The sequence below is a fragment of the Kazachstania africana genome, chromosome 1 (assembly GCF_000304475.1).
Source record: "Kazachstania africana CBS 2517 chromosome 1, complete genome".
Lineage (NCBI taxonomy): Eukaryota > Fungi > Ascomycota > Saccharomycetes > Saccharomycetales > Saccharomycetaceae > Kazachstania > Kazachstania africana.
Window position 1 is genome coordinate 1,738,831 of NC_018940.1, and position 18,569 is coordinate 1,757,399.

At 36.1% G+C, this 18,569-nt stretch overlaps 7 protein-coding genes across 7 annotated transcripts; 2 read left to right on the forward strand and 5 right to left on the reverse strand.

Annotated features, from left to right (window-relative positions):
* Nucleotide 1: 1 nt before the first annotated feature.
* PSF3 (DNA replication protein PSF3) lies at nucleotides 2-634 on the reverse strand (the record flags this gene model as incomplete). Its single annotated transcript, XM_003955387.1, has 1 exon — nucleotides 2-634. The coding sequence occupies one exon, from the start codon at nucleotides 632-634 to the stop codon at nucleotides 2-4; it is 633 nt and encodes a 210-aa protein (XP_003955436.1).
* Nucleotides 635-1,746: 1,112 nt separating this feature from the next.
* On the forward strand, nucleotides 1,747-2,442 carry PEX11 (Pex11p; the record flags this gene model as incomplete). The annotated part of the gene is made up of 1 exon (XM_003955388.1): nucleotides 1,747-2,442. One exon carries the CDS (start codon nucleotides 1,747-1,749, stop codon nucleotides 2,440-2,442), a length of 696 nt encoding a protein of 231 aa, XP_003955437.1.
* Nucleotides 2,443-2,709: 267 nt separating this feature from the next.
* Nucleotides 2,710-4,668, forward strand: SPT20 (Spt20p; the record flags this gene model as incomplete). The annotated part of the gene is made up of 1 exon (XM_003955389.1): nucleotides 2,710-4,668. One exon carries the CDS (start codon nucleotides 2,710-2,712, stop codon nucleotides 4,666-4,668), a length of 1,959 nt encoding a protein of 652 aa, XP_003955438.1.
* Nucleotides 4,669-4,720: 52 nt separating this feature from the next.
* On the reverse strand, nucleotides 4,721-5,341 carry DCP1 (Dcp1p; the record flags this gene model as incomplete). The annotated part of the gene is made up of 1 exon (XM_003955390.1): nucleotides 4,721-5,341. The coding sequence occupies one exon, from the start codon at nucleotides 5,339-5,341 to the stop codon at nucleotides 4,721-4,723; it is 621 nt and encodes a 206-aa protein (XP_003955439.1).
* Nucleotides 5,342-5,601: 260 nt separating this feature from the next.
* KAFR0A08710 (SDR family oxidoreductase) lies at nucleotides 5,602-6,630 on the reverse strand (the record flags this gene model as incomplete). Its single annotated transcript, XM_003955391.1, has 1 exon — nucleotides 5,602-6,630. The coding sequence occupies one exon, from the start codon at nucleotides 6,628-6,630 to the stop codon at nucleotides 5,602-5,604; it is 1,029 nt and encodes a 342-aa protein (XP_003955440.1).
* A 546-nt stretch (nucleotides 6,631-7,176) lies between these two features.
* KAFR0A08720 (SDR family oxidoreductase) lies at nucleotides 7,177-8,205 on the reverse strand (the record flags this gene model as incomplete). The annotated part of the gene is made up of 1 exon (XM_003955392.1): nucleotides 7,177-8,205. One exon carries the CDS (start codon nucleotides 8,203-8,205, stop codon nucleotides 7,177-7,179), a length of 1,029 nt encoding a protein of 342 aa, XP_003955441.1.
* A 621-nt stretch (nucleotides 8,206-8,826) lies between these two features.
* KAFR0A08730 (NAD(P)-dependent alcohol dehydrogenase) lies at nucleotides 8,827-9,909 on the reverse strand (the record flags this gene model as incomplete). Its single annotated transcript, XM_003955393.1, has 1 exon — nucleotides 8,827-9,909. One exon carries the CDS (start codon nucleotides 9,907-9,909, stop codon nucleotides 8,827-8,829), a length of 1,083 nt encoding a protein of 360 aa, XP_003955442.1.
* Nucleotides 9,910-18,569: the final 8,660 nt, after the last annotated feature.

Consider the following 18,569-nt stretch of genomic DNA (forward strand, 5'->3'; position numbering starts at 1 on the left):
GTTATTTGTGATACATCCATCTTTTTGCATCCTTATATGATTCATGAGCTTGTTTGTAGACTCTTTTTTCAAATTCGTCCAATGTAAGCAAGAATGTACTGTTATTGTTGTTACCCAGATTACCAGCATTTGTTGAATAAACTGTACTATTATCACCTGTGATATCTATCTGTCGCTTTACATCTATTGTTACACTACTTGCATGATTATTGATTTCTTGAGCTCTTTGTAACATGAGTTCAGTGACGATAGCAGCCAATTCCTTATCGTTAAAGAGTGCAATCCATTTAATGGCCAATGCGAAAAAATGGGGACTAATTGAATGAACATCTAGTGATACCGGGTCTGCCTTTATAGCATTAATAACTTTAGCAGAGAATGCGTCTGGGGTCATCAATTCAACAAATGGTATAGATTCGGCATCGTCGAGCATCGTACCATCTTCCTGTACAGGATCTTCGCCTACAATAGCCAATATTCTGGCCAACCATAGAGGTAGTAACAATTTTGAGTTGTTTCGTATAGGTTTACCAGGATTATTCTCTAGATAACCTAATCCAGGTATATCATGCTTAAATTTACATGGAATTTCACAAGCATCTGTTAAAACGTCATCTATATCATAATATCCCATCAGTAGATATATTTCACAAAGCTTGCTCCTACACACAGGGACTTTAGTTAGCAGGTATACTTAGCATACTTTACGCGATCACTGCTAAATTTGACGATTAAAATAATACAGTTAACGCGTCACCCTGCCGCAACCCGGCCTTGATACAGAAATGATTATTTACCAATTGAATACATGTATATCGTTGAATATAGCATTTCAATTGATGGTATTATAGTAGGAGAATCTTCCTTGACAACTATTTGAATACTTTCTGAACTCAACTGCCGGTAGAAGACATGTTGTCGTTCAAGGCAAGATGAGGAATTTTTCATATCGACAACGTTGTCACAGACTAGCTTAACGGTGATTACATTAATGACTAAAGATGTATTAATATAGCAACCTCCATATACGATCCTCTAGACTCCATTTCTGGTCAATGTACAATTTCTGTTAATCTGTCTTGCACGTGAAGCATTTTTCGGTGATCTCAAGCAATTGCAGCTGACCAACTGAGGAGCGGCAAGAGTAGTGCAGATCATCATCGTTTGCACTAGAGTTTAGCTCAGGGAACATCAGAGCTTTATTTATTGAAGTTATTGTGGCTGCAGGCATAAACCCATTTTTGACAGTATTATCGCCGACAACTGAAATTCGCCTGCTTCATGACCTAAATTCGGCTGCAATGAAACGTCACGATTGGGAATATTTCTCAATAAAGATGCTTGACAATACGAGTAGCTCTACCAAAATAAGACCATGCCCTAAATTCTCTACTTTCAGTTTCCCAATCTGCTTACAGGCGATGAAGACAAGGGTCAGTAAACCGGGTAAATAGATTCGTTAGGGTTTTAGGCTTAGGGCTGGATTAAGTCCTAAAAAAATGTCCGTCCGAAAGAAAGAGTAAAAGTTACCACAAATAGAAGGGAACCATAGACTTGATTTCCTCTCCAGGAAACTCTTTTTTTATTAAGGCTCCAGTTTACCGGAAACCGTTTATTTTATTAGCTCCGGAGTTGTATGGAATGGTTCTACATGATTCATTCAAATCAAATGTATATATAAGGGAGGTTGATTGAGATATTCGGCAACACCTTAGCTCGGACCACTAAAACGCTACATTCAATACGATGGTTTGTGATACATTGGTATACCATCCCACGGTAACTAAACTGATTAAATTCTTAGAAACTACTCAAGGTAGGGAAAAGATATTGAGATTGTTACAATATTTAAGTAGATTTCTAGCGGTACAACAATCATCCATATATTACAGACAACTACAAGCACAATTCACCTTAATTAGGAAAGTATTGAGATTTTTGAAACCTTTAAATCATCTACAAGCGGCATCGAAGTTTTATGATGATACAATTAGCCAAGATTACCTCGTGAGACTTTGTAATATTATTAAGAATTTAGGTTATGCTAGTTATTTATCATTCGATCAAATTAATTTATTAAGAATGCTCAGAATTGTACCAAGTACTAATTTCACCACGGTAAAAGTACCACGTTATTGCAATTGGTTCTGGTTCATTGCGCTAATTAGTGGATTAACCTTAGATATTCGTAAGATTCAAATTAGCGAATTGAAATTGAACCAGAAAATTTCTAAAGATTCTATAGATAAAGAAAAAGACAGTATGAAACATATACTTTTAGAGAAGCACTCTGCCACTAGAAGATTGGTATGGGATTCACTGGATACGTTTATCGTCGCAAACAACTTAGGATTTTTTTCGAATAGAGAAGATTACGTTGCTTTGGCCGGTGTCGTCACGTCTCTACTCGGTCTACAGGACCTCTGGAAAGGTACTAAATAAACGAGGTTGCTTCAAATAACACACTCTCTACATTAAATAGTTCGAATATCAAGTTCATCGTTTTACCAAATACATTAAATAAAATTAGTAACATTTTTATGTATTGCTATTTTTGAAATGCCGGGTAATAACCAAAACAAAATCTCATCAAATATGAAATTCCAATTGTGAAAAAGCAAGAATGGCTTGCAAAAAGTTTCAATGAAACTATTGAAAAGGGTTAATCTATAGCCATAGAGACAGTTAAAGAAGAAGCTGAAGTTTGATATGAACAACGATAACTCTTCCGTTGGCATCCCTGTTAATGTCGGCAGCAGTAGTACTGCTGTAAACGGAGGCCATGCTCTTCCTGTAAGTACAAGTCCGCCTACTGGTGGTCCCGTCAACATTAAACAAAAGACTGAAAGTAACACTAATCTTACCAATTTTTCCAGCTCTAATAATATGCCTAATTCACAGACGGCTTCTCTCAACAACTTGAGTCAGCAAATCCAGGCGCAATTACAACAACCAAATGTTACTCCACAACAGAAACAAAGACTTTTATTGCAACAAAGAGCCATTCAACAACAGCGACAGCAACAGGCAATGCAAAATTATGAGAATCAGTTCTACCAATTGTTAACAACTTTAAATAGGAAACCAAAAAGGTTGTATAATTTTGTTGAAGATACTGATTCTATATTAAAAAAATACGAACAATACAGACCAAGTTTTGAGTTCCATATTTACGAAAACAACTACAAGATTTGTGCTCCTGCTAATACTAGATTACAAAAACAACAAAAATCTCCAGAAATTTCAAATAATGGGTTAGTACTGACAAAAAATAACGAAACTTTAAAAGAATTTTTAGAATATGTTGCGAGAGGTCGAATTCCAGAATCTATAATGGAAGTCCTGCGTGATTGCAATATTCAATTTTATGAAGCGAACTTAATCCTGCAAGTCTATGACCATACAAATACAGTTGATATCGTACCTAAAGATCAGCAAGAAACGTCTCAAACAAAATCGGACTCCACCGATTTAAGCCCTAAGAAAACACAGGAGGAAATGAATGCTGAACGAAATCAGTCGGATGTCAATACTTCAAAAGAACCATCTCATCAATCACAACAGCAACAGCAACAACAGAAAAGAGCCACAGCTTTTAAGCGACCCAGAGTGTATAGAACTTTACTAAAACCAAACGATCTAACAAACTACTACGATATGATGACATATGCAGATCAAGCTAGATTTTCTGATCATATTTATCAGCAGCTAGAATCTGAAGTTTTAATATTAACGAAAAGAAACATTAACCTTGATGTCGATTTAAACCCTTATGAACACACAGATAAACTAGATCCTAATGATTTTGTTGAGCCTGTTTGGGACGCATCCAAACAAAAACTCGAATTTGTTCACAGAGAGGAATCAAACGAAGATGGAACGAAAGGCAAAGTGGGACATATTGAAGAGCACGAAGATTTGCCACAACATAGTTCTAATTATGAACAACTAATGTTAATTATGAGCGAAAGAACTACAACTTCTACCAGTTCAACATTTGCGGCATCAATAGCCAGACAGGCTGCTGCCACTTCGCCGAACGTGTCAGGTGGTAGTAGTGGTTCAGCCTTGAACCGAACCGATAGTGGTTTTATATCAAGATCTAATTCCAATACAAGAAACGGAAATACCTCAGAAAACCAAGTTTCTATTGCTGCGGCTGCTGTTGCAGCTGCTGTCAGCTCTAACATGGGTAATGAGAATAATCAATTCAGTAGATTGAAATTCATCGAACAATGGAGAGTAAATAAGGAGAAAAGAAAGCAACAACAGGCTTTGAATTTGAAAAACAATAATGGTATTGCTGCTATACCTTTCAATACTAAAATTTCAATGACTACACCGCTTACACCGGTGCAACAGCAGCTGTTACAACAAAAGCAACAAGCACAACAGTTACAAAAGCAAATGCAAAATGGTGACGGAAGCACTAGTGGGAAGGCTACACAAGCCAAGGGTAAACGTGGCCAAAATTCAAGTACTGATAAATCCAAAACTAAGAGACCACGAAAGACCAAGAAAACAGCAGATAGTGAAGAATCTTCCCAAACAAAAAAGAAAAAGGTCACTAAGAAGAAAGGGGCGGCTGGCTCAACATCTGTAGGCACACCAAATTCAATCAATACGTACACAGGATCCGCATCAGATAGTAACACACCGAACATTTAATGCCGTTAATTATACACCGTCAGAAATATGTACTTTATATTTTTTAATACATTCAAGCAAATGAATCCTTTGGTTCATTTTCTAGTAGGTATTTAATTAATTCATATATATTTTGTCTGTCAGCAACTGTATGAATCCATATACCATAGACTTCGTGCTTAAGATTTTGAATGATGACTAAATCATCTTTAACTTCGACTCCCATGCATTCCAAAGGCTCTTGAGCATTTTCTGCACTGTTTAGTATCTTGCGCTTGTTAACTACGCTATTAGACACTATACCCATTGAAAAGTTATCAGGGTTCATTCTATTCAACACAATTAAACCATAGTTGTAAATATCTTTCCCTTTCAAGACGGTAGACGCACTACTACTTTGATAATTGGCAGCACTGTTACTATTATTTATAGAGTTACTATTGTTGCCATCTTGGGGCAGTATAGCATTTGTATCTGAAAGATCTCTTAGATATATAGCCAATACACCTTGATATTCCAATTTGTTCCACTCATCCTTTTGAAAGTCCCACTTATATATCGAAGCATGTGGCGTGTGAAATAATAGTTGCTTTATCTTTGGATCGTATCTACCTATAACATTGAAATTTAAAGCTTTCCTATAAAACTCTAAGGCACCATTCTCGTCTTCACCGTTGATATTACTATTTGACATACTGACTTGGCCTTTTCTACCACCTTCTTTTCACGGATCCTGTATCTTTATAAAATTTCACTTTTAATTGAAATCTGTTTTTCCTGAAAAACCATATATCAATGTATCTTCAAGTAGTCAAAAAGATAGGATAGCGTAAAGATAAAAAGTTAGAAAAATAACTATTTCCATTGAAACAATAAACTGATATTATATATAGATTTCTGGGACATAAATTACATAAATTACATAAATTACATAAATTACATAAATTACATAAATCATAATTTACCCTCAAATTTCAAAATTTGAGTTGTTGTATCATCAATAGTTTCCTTCAAAGTTCTGAACTTGAAGCCAAGAAGTTTCTTACTTCTAGAATTATCAATGGTTGCACCAAGTTTATTGTGTTGTGCACCTGAATGCGGAGTTCCAACTGGAATCATCCCCTTCAAAACGGGGAAGTCTTCATTTAAGATGTCGACAATATCTTGAATTGTAAATCTTCCTGAGTTCAAAATCAATCTCTGACCTGCTAGTTCGCTTCTCTGCATTGACAGAACATGAGCTTTAGCTACATCACGAACATCGATAAACCCGGCGTACAAGTCTTCAATTGGATCATCAGGTCTAGAGTGGATTAAACGATTCACTATTTCACAAGAAGTATTCAACCTGCTGGTAACATCTTCATCAAAATTTTGAGGACCAAAGACAAACGATGGATTAATTGTAGATAATGTAAATTTTACTTTGCCCTTGTTATCTTCTACAAATTCCCATGCTGCCCTTTCCGCAAGTTTTTTGGAACCAAAATAAGCAGTATGGGGGTTTGTTTGACAGGTATTCCAAGTGTATGGATTCCAATCGGCTTCAGTTAATACATGGTTGATATCCCTTTCTTTCTTCACGTCAAAGACAGCGACAATAGAAGAGGTGATTATAACACGCTCAACTGTGTCAGCGGCATATTTTTGAATGCTTTCTAGAATTCCTTTGGTACCATTGACAGCTGGAATTAAAAGATCCTTCTCATACCGATCAGTTTCAAAATGAAACGGTGAGGCAGTATGTAAAACATACTTGATGTCTTTAGAATGTTTCTTGATGGTAGCATCAAAAGCGTCTAATTCGGATATATCCTCTACAACTTCCATAGAGAGGTTTGGATTGTTGCCAAATTGTGCCAATAAACCATCAATCTTAGCCTGAGATCTAGCTGTACCAATGATCTTATAATTCTGCTCCAGCAATTGAGTGACTATATGCTGAGCTATGAAACCAGTTGCGCCTGAGATAAACACCGACATTCTATTGATAGTAAGTTCTTTCGTTTTGACGATATGAAAGAACCAATCTAGAGGTATGTTATCAGAATGTTCTTCAATGTCTTATATACTTCATGATATAACCAAGAGAAACCGTACCCTGACTTGGTTCCTTTTTTCAACTCTGCTAATAAAAGACACTGGTCCCCTGAAATAAGGCAGCATTACATTCCCTTCAAAAGCGCTTTCTTTAATATGGGATACTATTCTATGTGGTGATTTAAGAATTCATAAAAACTTGAAACACTGGGAGTAATAAACTATGGATAATGCCAAATGTTTTAAGCGAGACCATTACCACTATTTTGCTTGTCTTTTTGAGGAATCTTCTCCCTTCAAGCTCTTTTCAATCTATAATAAAAGCACTTTTTCATGTAGTAGTGCCATATGAAAAATAACATTAATTATAGCACGGCCGATTTGTTTTCCAATTACAATTTCTGACACCTCAATATTCAACGTAGAATATTTACTAAAAATTCATTCAAAGAGATAGGTTATAAAAATCTTATATATACCTTTATCTAATCATAACTTACCTTCATGCTTCAAAATTTGAGCGGCGGTGTCAGCAATAGTCTCTTTTAAGGTTCTAAATTTGAAACCTAACAAGCTCTTAGTCTTGGAGTTGTCTACGTTGGCACCAATTTGTTTGTGTTGAGCACCAGTGTGTGGTGCACCAACTGGAATATTACCTTTTAAGACAGGGAAATCTTCATTTAAGATGTCAGCAATATCTTGGAAGTTGAACTTTCCATTGGTCATTAGTAATCTTTGACCAATTAATTCATCTTTTTGCATAGCTAAGATATGAGCCTTAGCAACATCACGTACGTCAATGTAGCCACCACATAGTGCTGGGATTGGGTCATCAGCCTTTGCATGAACAAGTTGGTTAACAAATTCACATGAAGTGTTTAATTTGCTAGTAACATCTTCATCGAAATTTTGTGGACCAAAAACGTAAACTGGGTTAACAGTTGCCAACTTAAATTTGACTTGATCCTTGTTTGCTTCTAAAAATTCCCATGCGGCTTGTTCTGCAAACTTTTTGGAACCGCAGTAAGCAGTAACAGCATTGGCTTGACAAGACTCCCAGGTATCTGGGTTCCAGTTAGCTTCAGTCATAACAGTGTTAGTATCATCTTCAATTTTGAAGTCAATAATAGCGGCATAAGATGAAGTAATGACAACACGTTCAACAGAATCAGCAGCATATTTCTTGATACTTTCCAATATACCTTTGGTACCGTTAACAGCTGGAATTAAAAGATCTTTTTCGAAATCAGTAGTTTCGAAATGGAATGGAGAAGCGGTATGAAGAACGAATTTGATATCCTTAGCATGCTTTTTAATGACAGCATCGAATGCATCTAATTTAGCAATATCTTCAACAATTTCCATGGTGAAGTTTGGATTGTTACCAAATTGCTCTTGTAATCTATCAATCTTTGCTTGGGATCTAGCAGTACCAATGACCTTGTAATTTTGTTCTAATAATTGACCCACAATATGTTGGGCAATGAAACCGGTGGCACCTGAAATGAAGACAGACATTTTGATTTTTTTATTGTTTTATTGAGAGTATATAAGTTGATTATTCTGATATATTAATGCTAGAATATAATTTCACATAAAGTCAATTGAATAATTATCCCGTCATTTTTGGCTCCTTATATAAAATCTTTAGAAAAGCTCTTTTTTTTTGACACTACATTACCTCGTAAATATTTTGAAAAACTTCCCAAAAAAAAGAAAAAATAATCGGCCGATCTCAACAACGTGACGCAGCCAGTTTCATCGGCCGACAGGGTCCATTATTTCGGCCGAATTAGAAAGTATTTTTTCGTTCTCACAGCCGTTTACAAATTCTATGAAATTCCAAGCCGAACACTTCAACTGATGGAAGAACACCCAATGGCAGCGACCATATTAAGTTACAGTTACGAGTTAAATTGAGGTGTAAACATAGTAATTGTGAAGAACTATCACAAGTGCCCATACTTTCAGATGCCTCAGAAAGGCCATAGTCGCGCAATGCTTCTCGTATTCATGCTGAGTTACTTCGAAATATTATGGGTAAAGTAAGATTAATTGCTCTGGGGAAAATCAGTAAAAAAAAAGTACAAAAAGTTACAAAATGTTCATATTATTACAAAAGTGTATATGTAATAGTATTTAGTTGGTGAACTCTCTGTCAAAATCAGTTAGAGCAAACCTATATCTAACATCACCCTTTTCCATTCTTTCGAAAACTTGACGGACACCATCTTCACTAATTGGGACAGTTTCAACCCAAACACGTAAGTCTTGCTCAGAAACAAGTTTTAGTAACTGTTTTAATTCAACCATAGAGCCTAAAGATGAATTACCAATAGAAATACCAGCTAAACCGAAAGCACTGAATTCTAATTTTTCTGAGGCTTCTGGGATGGAAATGGAGACAACTTTACCGCCGACAGTCATAGCTTTTGGAAGGTTGTCGAAGTCGACATCCTTTAGTGAACCTGCACAGATGACTATTAAATCAAGGGTATCGAAATATTTCTTACCCCAATCTGGTTCGTCTTTAGTTGCAATGAAATGATCAGCACCTAATTTAAATGCATCTTCTTTCTTGGCATCAGAACGAGAAATTGCGTAGACTTCGGCACCCATGGATTTAGCGAATATGATACCCATGTGACCGATACCACCAATACCTAGAATACCGACTTTTTTACCTGGACCACAGCCATTTCTTAATAATGGAGAGTAGACGGTAATACCACCACATAATAATGGGGCGGCTAAATGAGTTGGAATATTTTCAGGAATTGGAACTGCAAAGTGCTCGTGGACTCTGATATAATTTGCGTAACCACCTTTACCGTTGTAGCCATCTGGGTAGTCAAAACCGTATGTGAAAACAACATTTGGACAGTATTGTTCGTTATCGTTATTACAACGGTCACAAGTCAAGCAAGAGTGAACTTGAGCACCAACACCAACGCGGTCACCTACTTTCATACCGGAAGTACACTTGGAACCAACTTTGACGACAGTACCTACAATTTCATGACCTACAACTAATGGTTTCTTTACATCACCCCAGTTACCTGAAGCCATATGAACATCGGACCCACAAACACCACAAGCCTCGATTTTGATATCGATATCATTGTCGTAGAATGTTTTTGGTTCGAATTGAACTTTTTTTGGATGTTTCCAATCTTTGTGATCCAAGACAGCAATACCTTCAAATTTTTCTGGGTAGGACATTCTTGTTTTGGTTGTAGAAATTAGTTATGCTCTTCTCTTACAATGCTATATCATAGCACTAATGAATAACCTCCTAATGGACAGACCTATTTATATATTTGGGCAATATGGCTACTCCATTTTTTCTTCCATTAAATGTTCCTGTTTTTTTCTTTTTCTTTTTTTATTATGTAATCCATCGATTAGGTCATCTCGAGAACGCTTTGGCGCCGCATTTCTTCAATTTTTTTTCTCGAGAGAAACTTCTCGTTTAGGAAAAGAACGGAAAAACTATGAGAAGGAAACGAGAGAAAATGAAAAAGAAAAAAAAGTGACAACTCCTCTATTTTTGGCAAAAAAAACGTAATTGGAAAATTATGTGTCAAAACTCAAGCGTCTCTAAGCTGGAGCCTTCTATCTTTTCATTTTTACCAAAGTTTCGCTAGAGAAATAATCAAGGCCAGTGAAAAAGCTATATTTCAAATGACGTATCTTTTTGATGGATTGTAATGATTTCTTACTCAATTGAGACTCCATCTTCCAAACATTACTACCCTTCTAATCTATTTTAGCATAATAGCTTTATTTTGTCACCGCCAACACATTCAGCTTCTCTACTTCTTGAAACTTATTGAAGTCATCAAGATAGGCCCTTTCAACATTACGTCACTTTTTACATAAAACCAACGAGTCAAGATGTGCACCTATCAGGCGTTCAAACCCATGGTTACATTTGTTAAAGAGATGCAAGTAAGTTTCACCTTCATAGTAATTTCATGTATGATAATTGCGCTCATTGTTCTTAGCGTGTATCGTAGAAATAAGAAATTTAATGCTGTTTTAGGAAAGTTTTTAGTTAGTTCAAGCGTCTTCTTCTTCTTTTCTATTGCTGTAACCACTACGTCTCTCAAAACAACGACATGCGATACTGAATTAATGAACTATTTAAGTGATGGTGATGAGCAACGTAAATTAAAAGTTTGTGTGGGTATATATTTCTTAGGTTGTCTCCTTGGTTCTATCATTTTTGGGCTGGGAACCGTTGGAGTGCTTTTGCTGCTCTACTTCAGGAGGAGAACTGTTAAGCCACCGAAGACAGTTTGCTTATGAAACTAGTTCTAAAGTACTTTTATCTATTTTATCAATTGAAGTGAATAATTTTCTTCCTGCATAGGAGAATCCTGGCAAAATAACTTTTGAAAACGATTAAACATGTTATACAAGAAAGCTTAAACCAGTACACTTGGAGGAATCTGGGCCATCCACTGGCTGAGAGGGGTGTTAATAGGCTTTAGAGCAGTTTGCTACAGACCTAGTTTTGCGCATTGCTATATAGCCTCACAAAGGTGTAGACAGTTATTACACATATATCTGAGTGCTGCTTTGGTCTTTAAATGCTGAGAAAAAACAGACACTGATCAAAATCCGACGTAAGTATAGAAGCACTTCCAAATATAAGATGAACGATTATTGCTAGACATATAACCGTGACACTAGGCATTAGTGAGTGAACAGTGGGATGATATTCAATGTTGTTATCATGTAGAAATAGATCTGAGTACATTCAAAAACTTTTTTCTGTAAACAGCTGATATCTGTGTTTATGACTTCATTCTAACAAATGCGACTCCTTTGAATATCAATGTGAGAAAACATTCATTGAAATAGCTCAAATAGCATCAGAAATGCTTGCCAATCCATAATTTTTTACTTTACATAGCTGTCTTATCAGTGTGTTCTAAAGTATAGATCCTCACGAAGGCACTTGGCATTCTCTGAATATCTAATAATTTCAACCTTTAAACTTGGTGTTTCTCAATTACAACGGTATACTGTTCTGATTTAAGTGTATACCACATTTATCATTTGCCACAGCTTTGTTGTATCTTATGAAACCACAACGTGGAGGAGGAGGCGGGGTGCATGTAATGCTTAGGATTACACTGACAACTACCGTCCATTTTTTGGGTACTTCTATTCAGGGCGCTAGCTGTTAAATCCTTAGATACAGCTGTTTTAGTACAATCTCTTTGACCGCCTATATGACATACATCTAGTACCGTTTTCTTTGAAGAGATCGCAATTGTTGCAAGAGACATTAAAGTGTTACTCGGAACAACGAAGTACTGGAAGCAATATCAACAGAGCAACCTGAAAGTGCTAAAAAGTGTTTAGGAGCACATATTTCCATGGCAGCAACAAGTCCCGTAGCTATATCGTTGGGAACAAAATGTTTCACCAGTTGAAAATGCAATATATGTGTTTCATCATTTATACAATAGAGAAGATATTTTGCTGAGCCTATTGAAATTGAAATAAGAATGAACTGACCAGAAAATACAATTACATGGGAATTATTGACCAATTTTTTGACTAACAGCAAGCATTGTTCATACATACTATCATTATCCTAGTTATCGCTGTAGTAGACCTATGGCACAGATAAAATAACTATATGTGAGAAAAAGCTAAGACGAGCCACTTGAAATAAAATTTGGAGTGCTTGTTCAATAATACTTTCCCGAAGTGTTATGTCTACCTCCATTCAGGTATCCATTACTATGGTAACGATAAATACATTGTTTTTTAAATTAAAATTCCTGTATTGGGACAGCTACAAGAGTATTGAAAAAACTTACTAGTCGACATGTTTTTGGAACATCTTAAACCAAAAGTGGCATCATAACCTGCAGGTTGGAACTGAATGGTACTCGTTAAAGCAGCACAAAACATGTCAGAATTTCGAATCTTAAAAGTTCACGATACAAGTACAAACTGGCGCTTTGTGTTCAGAGCATTACGACGAAAAATTGCTTTTCACATTCGTTTATATCATCGATTTTTTGGATATATCGAGTGATTTTGCACCTATACTACATATTTACTACCAGGTTAGTTGAACGACCTTCTTACAAAGCGATGAGCTCCTTGGCCCGCTTCACTTTCATTTACCTTTTAATTTTTTTATAAGTGAGTTTTCAACAAAATTATCTTGTGTATTTAGTCTCTCCTCCAATATTGTAATAATATATTTTGGCAAACGTTCAAGTTGTTTGACGCAATCACATATTATGCAGAAGTTCAGTATTTCAAAGTTAACCACTGACGTCACTGTCTTTAGTATTTCCGGTAGAAACTTGAATGTCAGGAAAGAGAAATGGCGTAGGTAGCGCGTTCCTTCTTTAACATGCTAATGTATCCTCAACGGCACAGGCTATCACGAGACGGTAATTCCTTTCAAAGTTCGCAAATATCAAATCTTTGCGGAAGAGACCTGAATCTTCCAGAACATATCAGGTGTGATATAGTGCCAAATTTAATGTACTTGGCTCGGTCTTGTCTACTCACGTAAGGACGAATTTGTGATGTCTGGATCATCCCATCGACTTTTATCGCAGAAAAAACAACAGCCATGACTAGAGATGTCGTTATACACCGAACATATACTAATGTTTAAGATCATCACTTTCCAGATATCTAGGCAGTATGCCAGAATTAGCAGCACTTTTTTACAAAATCGTTGGTACTGCTTCTATTTTCCTCTGTTTTACATGTGTCCTTCCATTCATTGCAGATCGCTTATGGGAATTATTATCGAAGAATGGGAGGCCACATATTATGTTCACTCATACAATTCTCTGGACCTCTGCATCCACTATGGTTTGCGTCGCAGCCCCTGATTCTACAGTGTGTTGGGCATTTTCTGCTGCAGCTCTAACCTTTAGTATAGTATTTGCTGCAACGATTTTGAAACACTTTCGATCTTATGATAGATCAGTAATGAGACAAGCATAACAAATATTCGACGGACGTCTAGGCCTGAAAGGTGCGGATTTGGCACTCAATATTAGAAATTGCGGGGTACTTGACAATTTATACTTGTTGGTTTACTGAAATAAAACTACGGATTAAACGTTTATGAATTATATATAAAATTGAGAAGTACGGCTATACCTTCTTATATAAGGATGCAGTTCTTAGTATGGTACGTAAATTGTGGGTTTCGTTATTGATTTTCTGTCCTCATTAGTTGCCATGTTTCTCCCCTTTGCTTGAATTACGTCAAATCTCTTTTTCTCGAGAATCAAAATTTGAAAAAATAAAAAAAAAAACTCCAAACCTCGAAGCTAAAGAAGTGAGGAAGAAAGATGAGAAGAGAGAAGTTATGATTGATGAAAGGGCATGATAAAAACGCGAGTTAGGCTAGAATTAAAATAATTATGGTCAATCGTTATTGAAGTGAGCTATAAAGATTGAGAATAGTACGCCTACTCACCCAGATTTACTGGAGATCTGAATTTTAGAGGAGCCTATGAAATGCATGTCCGAGTGTTAGTCGGCATGATTTTATGTTACGAAGTTGAGCATTCATGTTCATTAAAGGCCAATTGAGTGTATTCGTAGTTATAGAGTTGGTTTACAATGATTTGATGTCAATTCAATCGATCTGAAATGTACAATCAGTTTGATAAGGGGAAGAAGAGTGGATGATAGAGGCCCAAAATAGCGAATTGACAGATTTTTGATAAAGATTAGTTGTATTAATAGCAAGTGGTCACGTTGGTGGACTTCCGTTGTTTCAATTATCCCCGTATAGCGTTGATCTCTGGAATTGATAAAACGAGAAGACAATGTCAGAGATTTTAGAGATATTTCAAAGTAAGGATAAGACAGCATTAGTACAATAAATACGCGCAGATTTAGAACGTTGGTGTTAGGTGATGTAATTCACAATATTGTCGGATTCACCAATGTTGAAATCAAGATTGCTTAATCGATTTCTTGAGACATATTCTACGGAAGTCTTTGGGCAATTGAGCAATGATGTTGAAATAGTGACCAGATGTCGATGAGAAGTAGTAACGAAGCTTCGTTGGTAACTGATCGCTGTACTTTGTTTGATCAAAATTTGAGATTGCACATTTGACGACTGGTTTTCGATGGCATTTTGTAAAGTACAGGTTAGAATTGAATGGTTGTATTTATTCTCAACGATAGTGTTGGCACTCTCGTGAGTTCATTAAATTGGATAATATTCGTATGTGGAAGAAGGGAGACGACAATATGATGCGTGTATTCATATTATTACAAAATAAAGAGATGATGGAATGAATGTCACCTGTTGGTGGAGTATTCAGAACGATTATTATAAATGACGCTAGTGGTAAAGAGAATGTCTGAGGTTAATCTTTCCAGGTTCGAGACTGCCATTTAAAAAGCTATGATGTTATTAGAAAAATACTTAAATTATTCGAGTATTTGTGTTCTCTGACAATCAAAAATAAAGCTATTCCAAATAGATGGTGAGTTAGTAAATTATCATTAGTGGAATGTGATCGTGTTCAATAGTGAGGTTAAGTCACAGATTCATTTGAAAGTGATCCGTGCTAGTTTTAAGAATGAGACGCTTGAACGTTATGTATGTCATAATTAGATGATGATATCGTGACTGTTATTGAAAGAAATTAGACAGACTGTCTCAGAGGGCAGTGAATAGAATTTAGATCGATTATTCTTTGAGATGAGTAAAACAGGCAAAGTACGAAGGTGTTTCCTTCTGTTATGAACAGCTGAGTCTCTTATTCCATCCAGTTAGACAAGAATGATTTATTTGACGGGAATGACAAGAATGTCAGAGAAAGGCTCTGGTAAATTTATTATTTTAAGGTCACAGTTATTGAGTCTGTGGTTCCAAGTTGTATCGTTGTTCTTTCGAAGTAATGTTGTTGATGAAAATTGGAAAGTTTGATCATAATATGTTATGTCGGTAGATGAGTACAGTAAGTGGTTAAAGTGGCATAAAATGGATGTCCCAAATGTAGACGACAAAGTATTCGAATATTAGATAATTCTACCGGTAAAAATGACCCACGGATCCGTAAGCATTTTCCTAGGTGTCGAGGGGTGAGGATTGTTATTGTGACAGGTATTAGTCTCTTGTCATCAAGTGGATATTCTCCAATGATGTTGTGATGCGGAGTGTCACACGGAATATGCTGGCCTTCATCTGTGGGTGGGAAAGTGCCTTGAACGAAGATTTTATTGATAAGATGGAGAATATATGAGATTCATGTCTCCAAATTACGAAAGTATTATTTCGGAAGGTATGTTGTTGGAATGACGTCAAGTGACTATGTTCATATTGATCAAAAATAAATCTATCCCAAAAGATGGTGAATTAGTGAGATATATTCTATTAAGATTGAGTTGACGCATTCCCTGTTAGTCTCATAGTTTGTAAATTATTCATTTGAAACGATATTAGTGTTATGTTGAAAGATAATACGTCCAGATATTGCGTCAAGAGTGAGCTGGTGTCATAATGAAGAGATGTCAATCTTCTTGTCATTGAATGATATGAGAGAATGTATTATGGGAATTGGTTCTCAGTTGAGTAAAGGTATATCATTTTTGAGCGGATAATATAGATAAATTGGGAGGTGTCTTCTATTTTTGGGAATAGTAGAGATCGATGTATCCTGTTAAATTGAAAGGGGGAGCTTGAGAGGAATGGCAGGAATGGCAGAGTGAGGTTCTGACTGGTGAATCGCTTTATAATTAGAATTTTCTGAGTTAATGGCTGGTCTGTTCAAAGTTTCTGAAGGACGTCATTCATTTATGGGTGAGTAAAATCAGTTTATAAAAATCAGACAGCGGACGTGGAAGAAATTGTTGAAATGTTCAGAATGACAGAGAGTTATAATAATGAAGAAATTGTTGAAATGTAGAGAGCATATGACTGAGGGTGTTGATAAAGAGGTAATTGTTGAAGGTTACAGAGAGAATGACAAAGGGTATATCAAATGGAATATGAGAAGGAAGCGGGTTCAGTAGAATATGTCACGGAATAAAGTTACGCATATAATATTTGATGAGTGTGGTTCCTCTGAAATTCTCATTAAATTGTAATCAAGGTTCTCCAATGAAGGGGAAGTTTGGATGATTCCGTAATTGATATTTATTGATACAGGGATGTTCGGAAGTAGAAATAGTGGTCAGTTGATATTCATCGGTGAGGGTCATGATTATGGAATGGGTTAGTTTAGGAAGTGTCGGAGATGATTATGAATGATAGTTGAGTTCATCTGAGTATCAATTGTATAGATGTCATGTAAAATTTATGTCGTTTCAGTTTATGATTGATATAGTTGATTTATTTGAGTATTTAAGAGGGTAGATAGAAATGATAAGTATAGAGACTGTGACAGTGAAAAAAGAGATAAGCAGAGGTATAAAATGGGTAGGGGAGCGAGGTGGTCAGAGTGAGGCGTCTTGACGATGATAAGATAGAAAAGATGGTGTATAGCGGAGGGTTTTATGATCATGGTTCATAGATATATGTAGTGTGATGAAATGAGGTAGATGTCATTGTATTTTCTGGGTTCAGATGTACGTGGAATGGAAAGTGTCATGTCAAAATGATCATTTTCAGACTTGTTGTTTCAGACAGTTACGCAGGGGAAAGTTGGCCGAGAGGATCTCGCAGAGCGGGGAAGATTTGAGATTTTTTCTTCTGAGATCGAGCGCAGATTTCGAGAGGTCTGTTTGCGCGAGAAAATAGTCGAAAGAGAAAAACGCGAAGAGAAGAATGGCAGAGGGAAGTGTAATATGTAGAGGTGAGTGATATTGAAAAGGGAGCGGGTGAGTAATTCAGGAGTGAATGAGTGTATTTTGGATAAATATGTGTGTTGATTATTGTATTGAGGTGAGAAGGTTGAAAGATTAGTATTAAAGAAGTTTCCTCAGAAATGGTCGCACGAGATCTTTCAAGTGTTGTCTGTACGGTATTCTCTCACTGTGAAAATCTGGGCGAAAAGTAAGGAGAATCCTGTGAGCGAGGTTTTCTCAAAATAAATTCAATGAGAATCAGTTTTCTCCGTCGCGCTGGGAAAAGAAAATGAAATTCGAATGCGAGTTTGTTCGGGGAGTTATAAGAAGAGCGATTGTGCGAGGTTTTACGGTGAGAAGATATAAGACAGTATCTCGATGAGTGTAGACGGTAGTAAAATGGGAATAGATGTATAGAAATCTGTCGAGTGTGGACAGTTTATGTGAATGTATGATGTCATATTCAGGATCATCAGTACAGAGAAAGACGATTATTCAAATATAGAATAAGGTGATAATAGAGATAGTAAAATAATAGTTTTCCCATTAGTTCAGAGGAAATAGGGCAAGTTTGTCATTTATATATGGATGTATCTAGTGTGTAATAGTTTAGTCAGTGGTTTCCTGATTTTTATTTTAATATTTCAGGAAAAGACGAAGTAAAGTTGAAGAAATATCGTTTCGGATTGGCGTAAATGTTAATATTGGAAAAGAGAAAAAGTAGGTGTTTACAGAATAGAGAGTGATGGAAGAGTGGAAAAGTGGTATTCAATGATGATATTAAAATATTATTCCAAGATAGTAAGTAAAGTAGGGAAGTATGTGAAGATGAGGAAAATATATGGAAATCAATTAGCGAAGAATGAGAGTAGACTAGAGGGAGTGAGCAGTGAGTTATATCTATATTAATATAATGATAGGAGATAGTGATTAGATCCATTATACGACAGGATCATGTCTCTGACGCAGTTGTTTTGAATGAGATATCTCGTCTGAAAATGGTGGAAATTTGAGTAAATTATTTCAAGAAGGAGAGGGGCTATGAAGTTGGTAGAAAGATATGTTGATCTCCT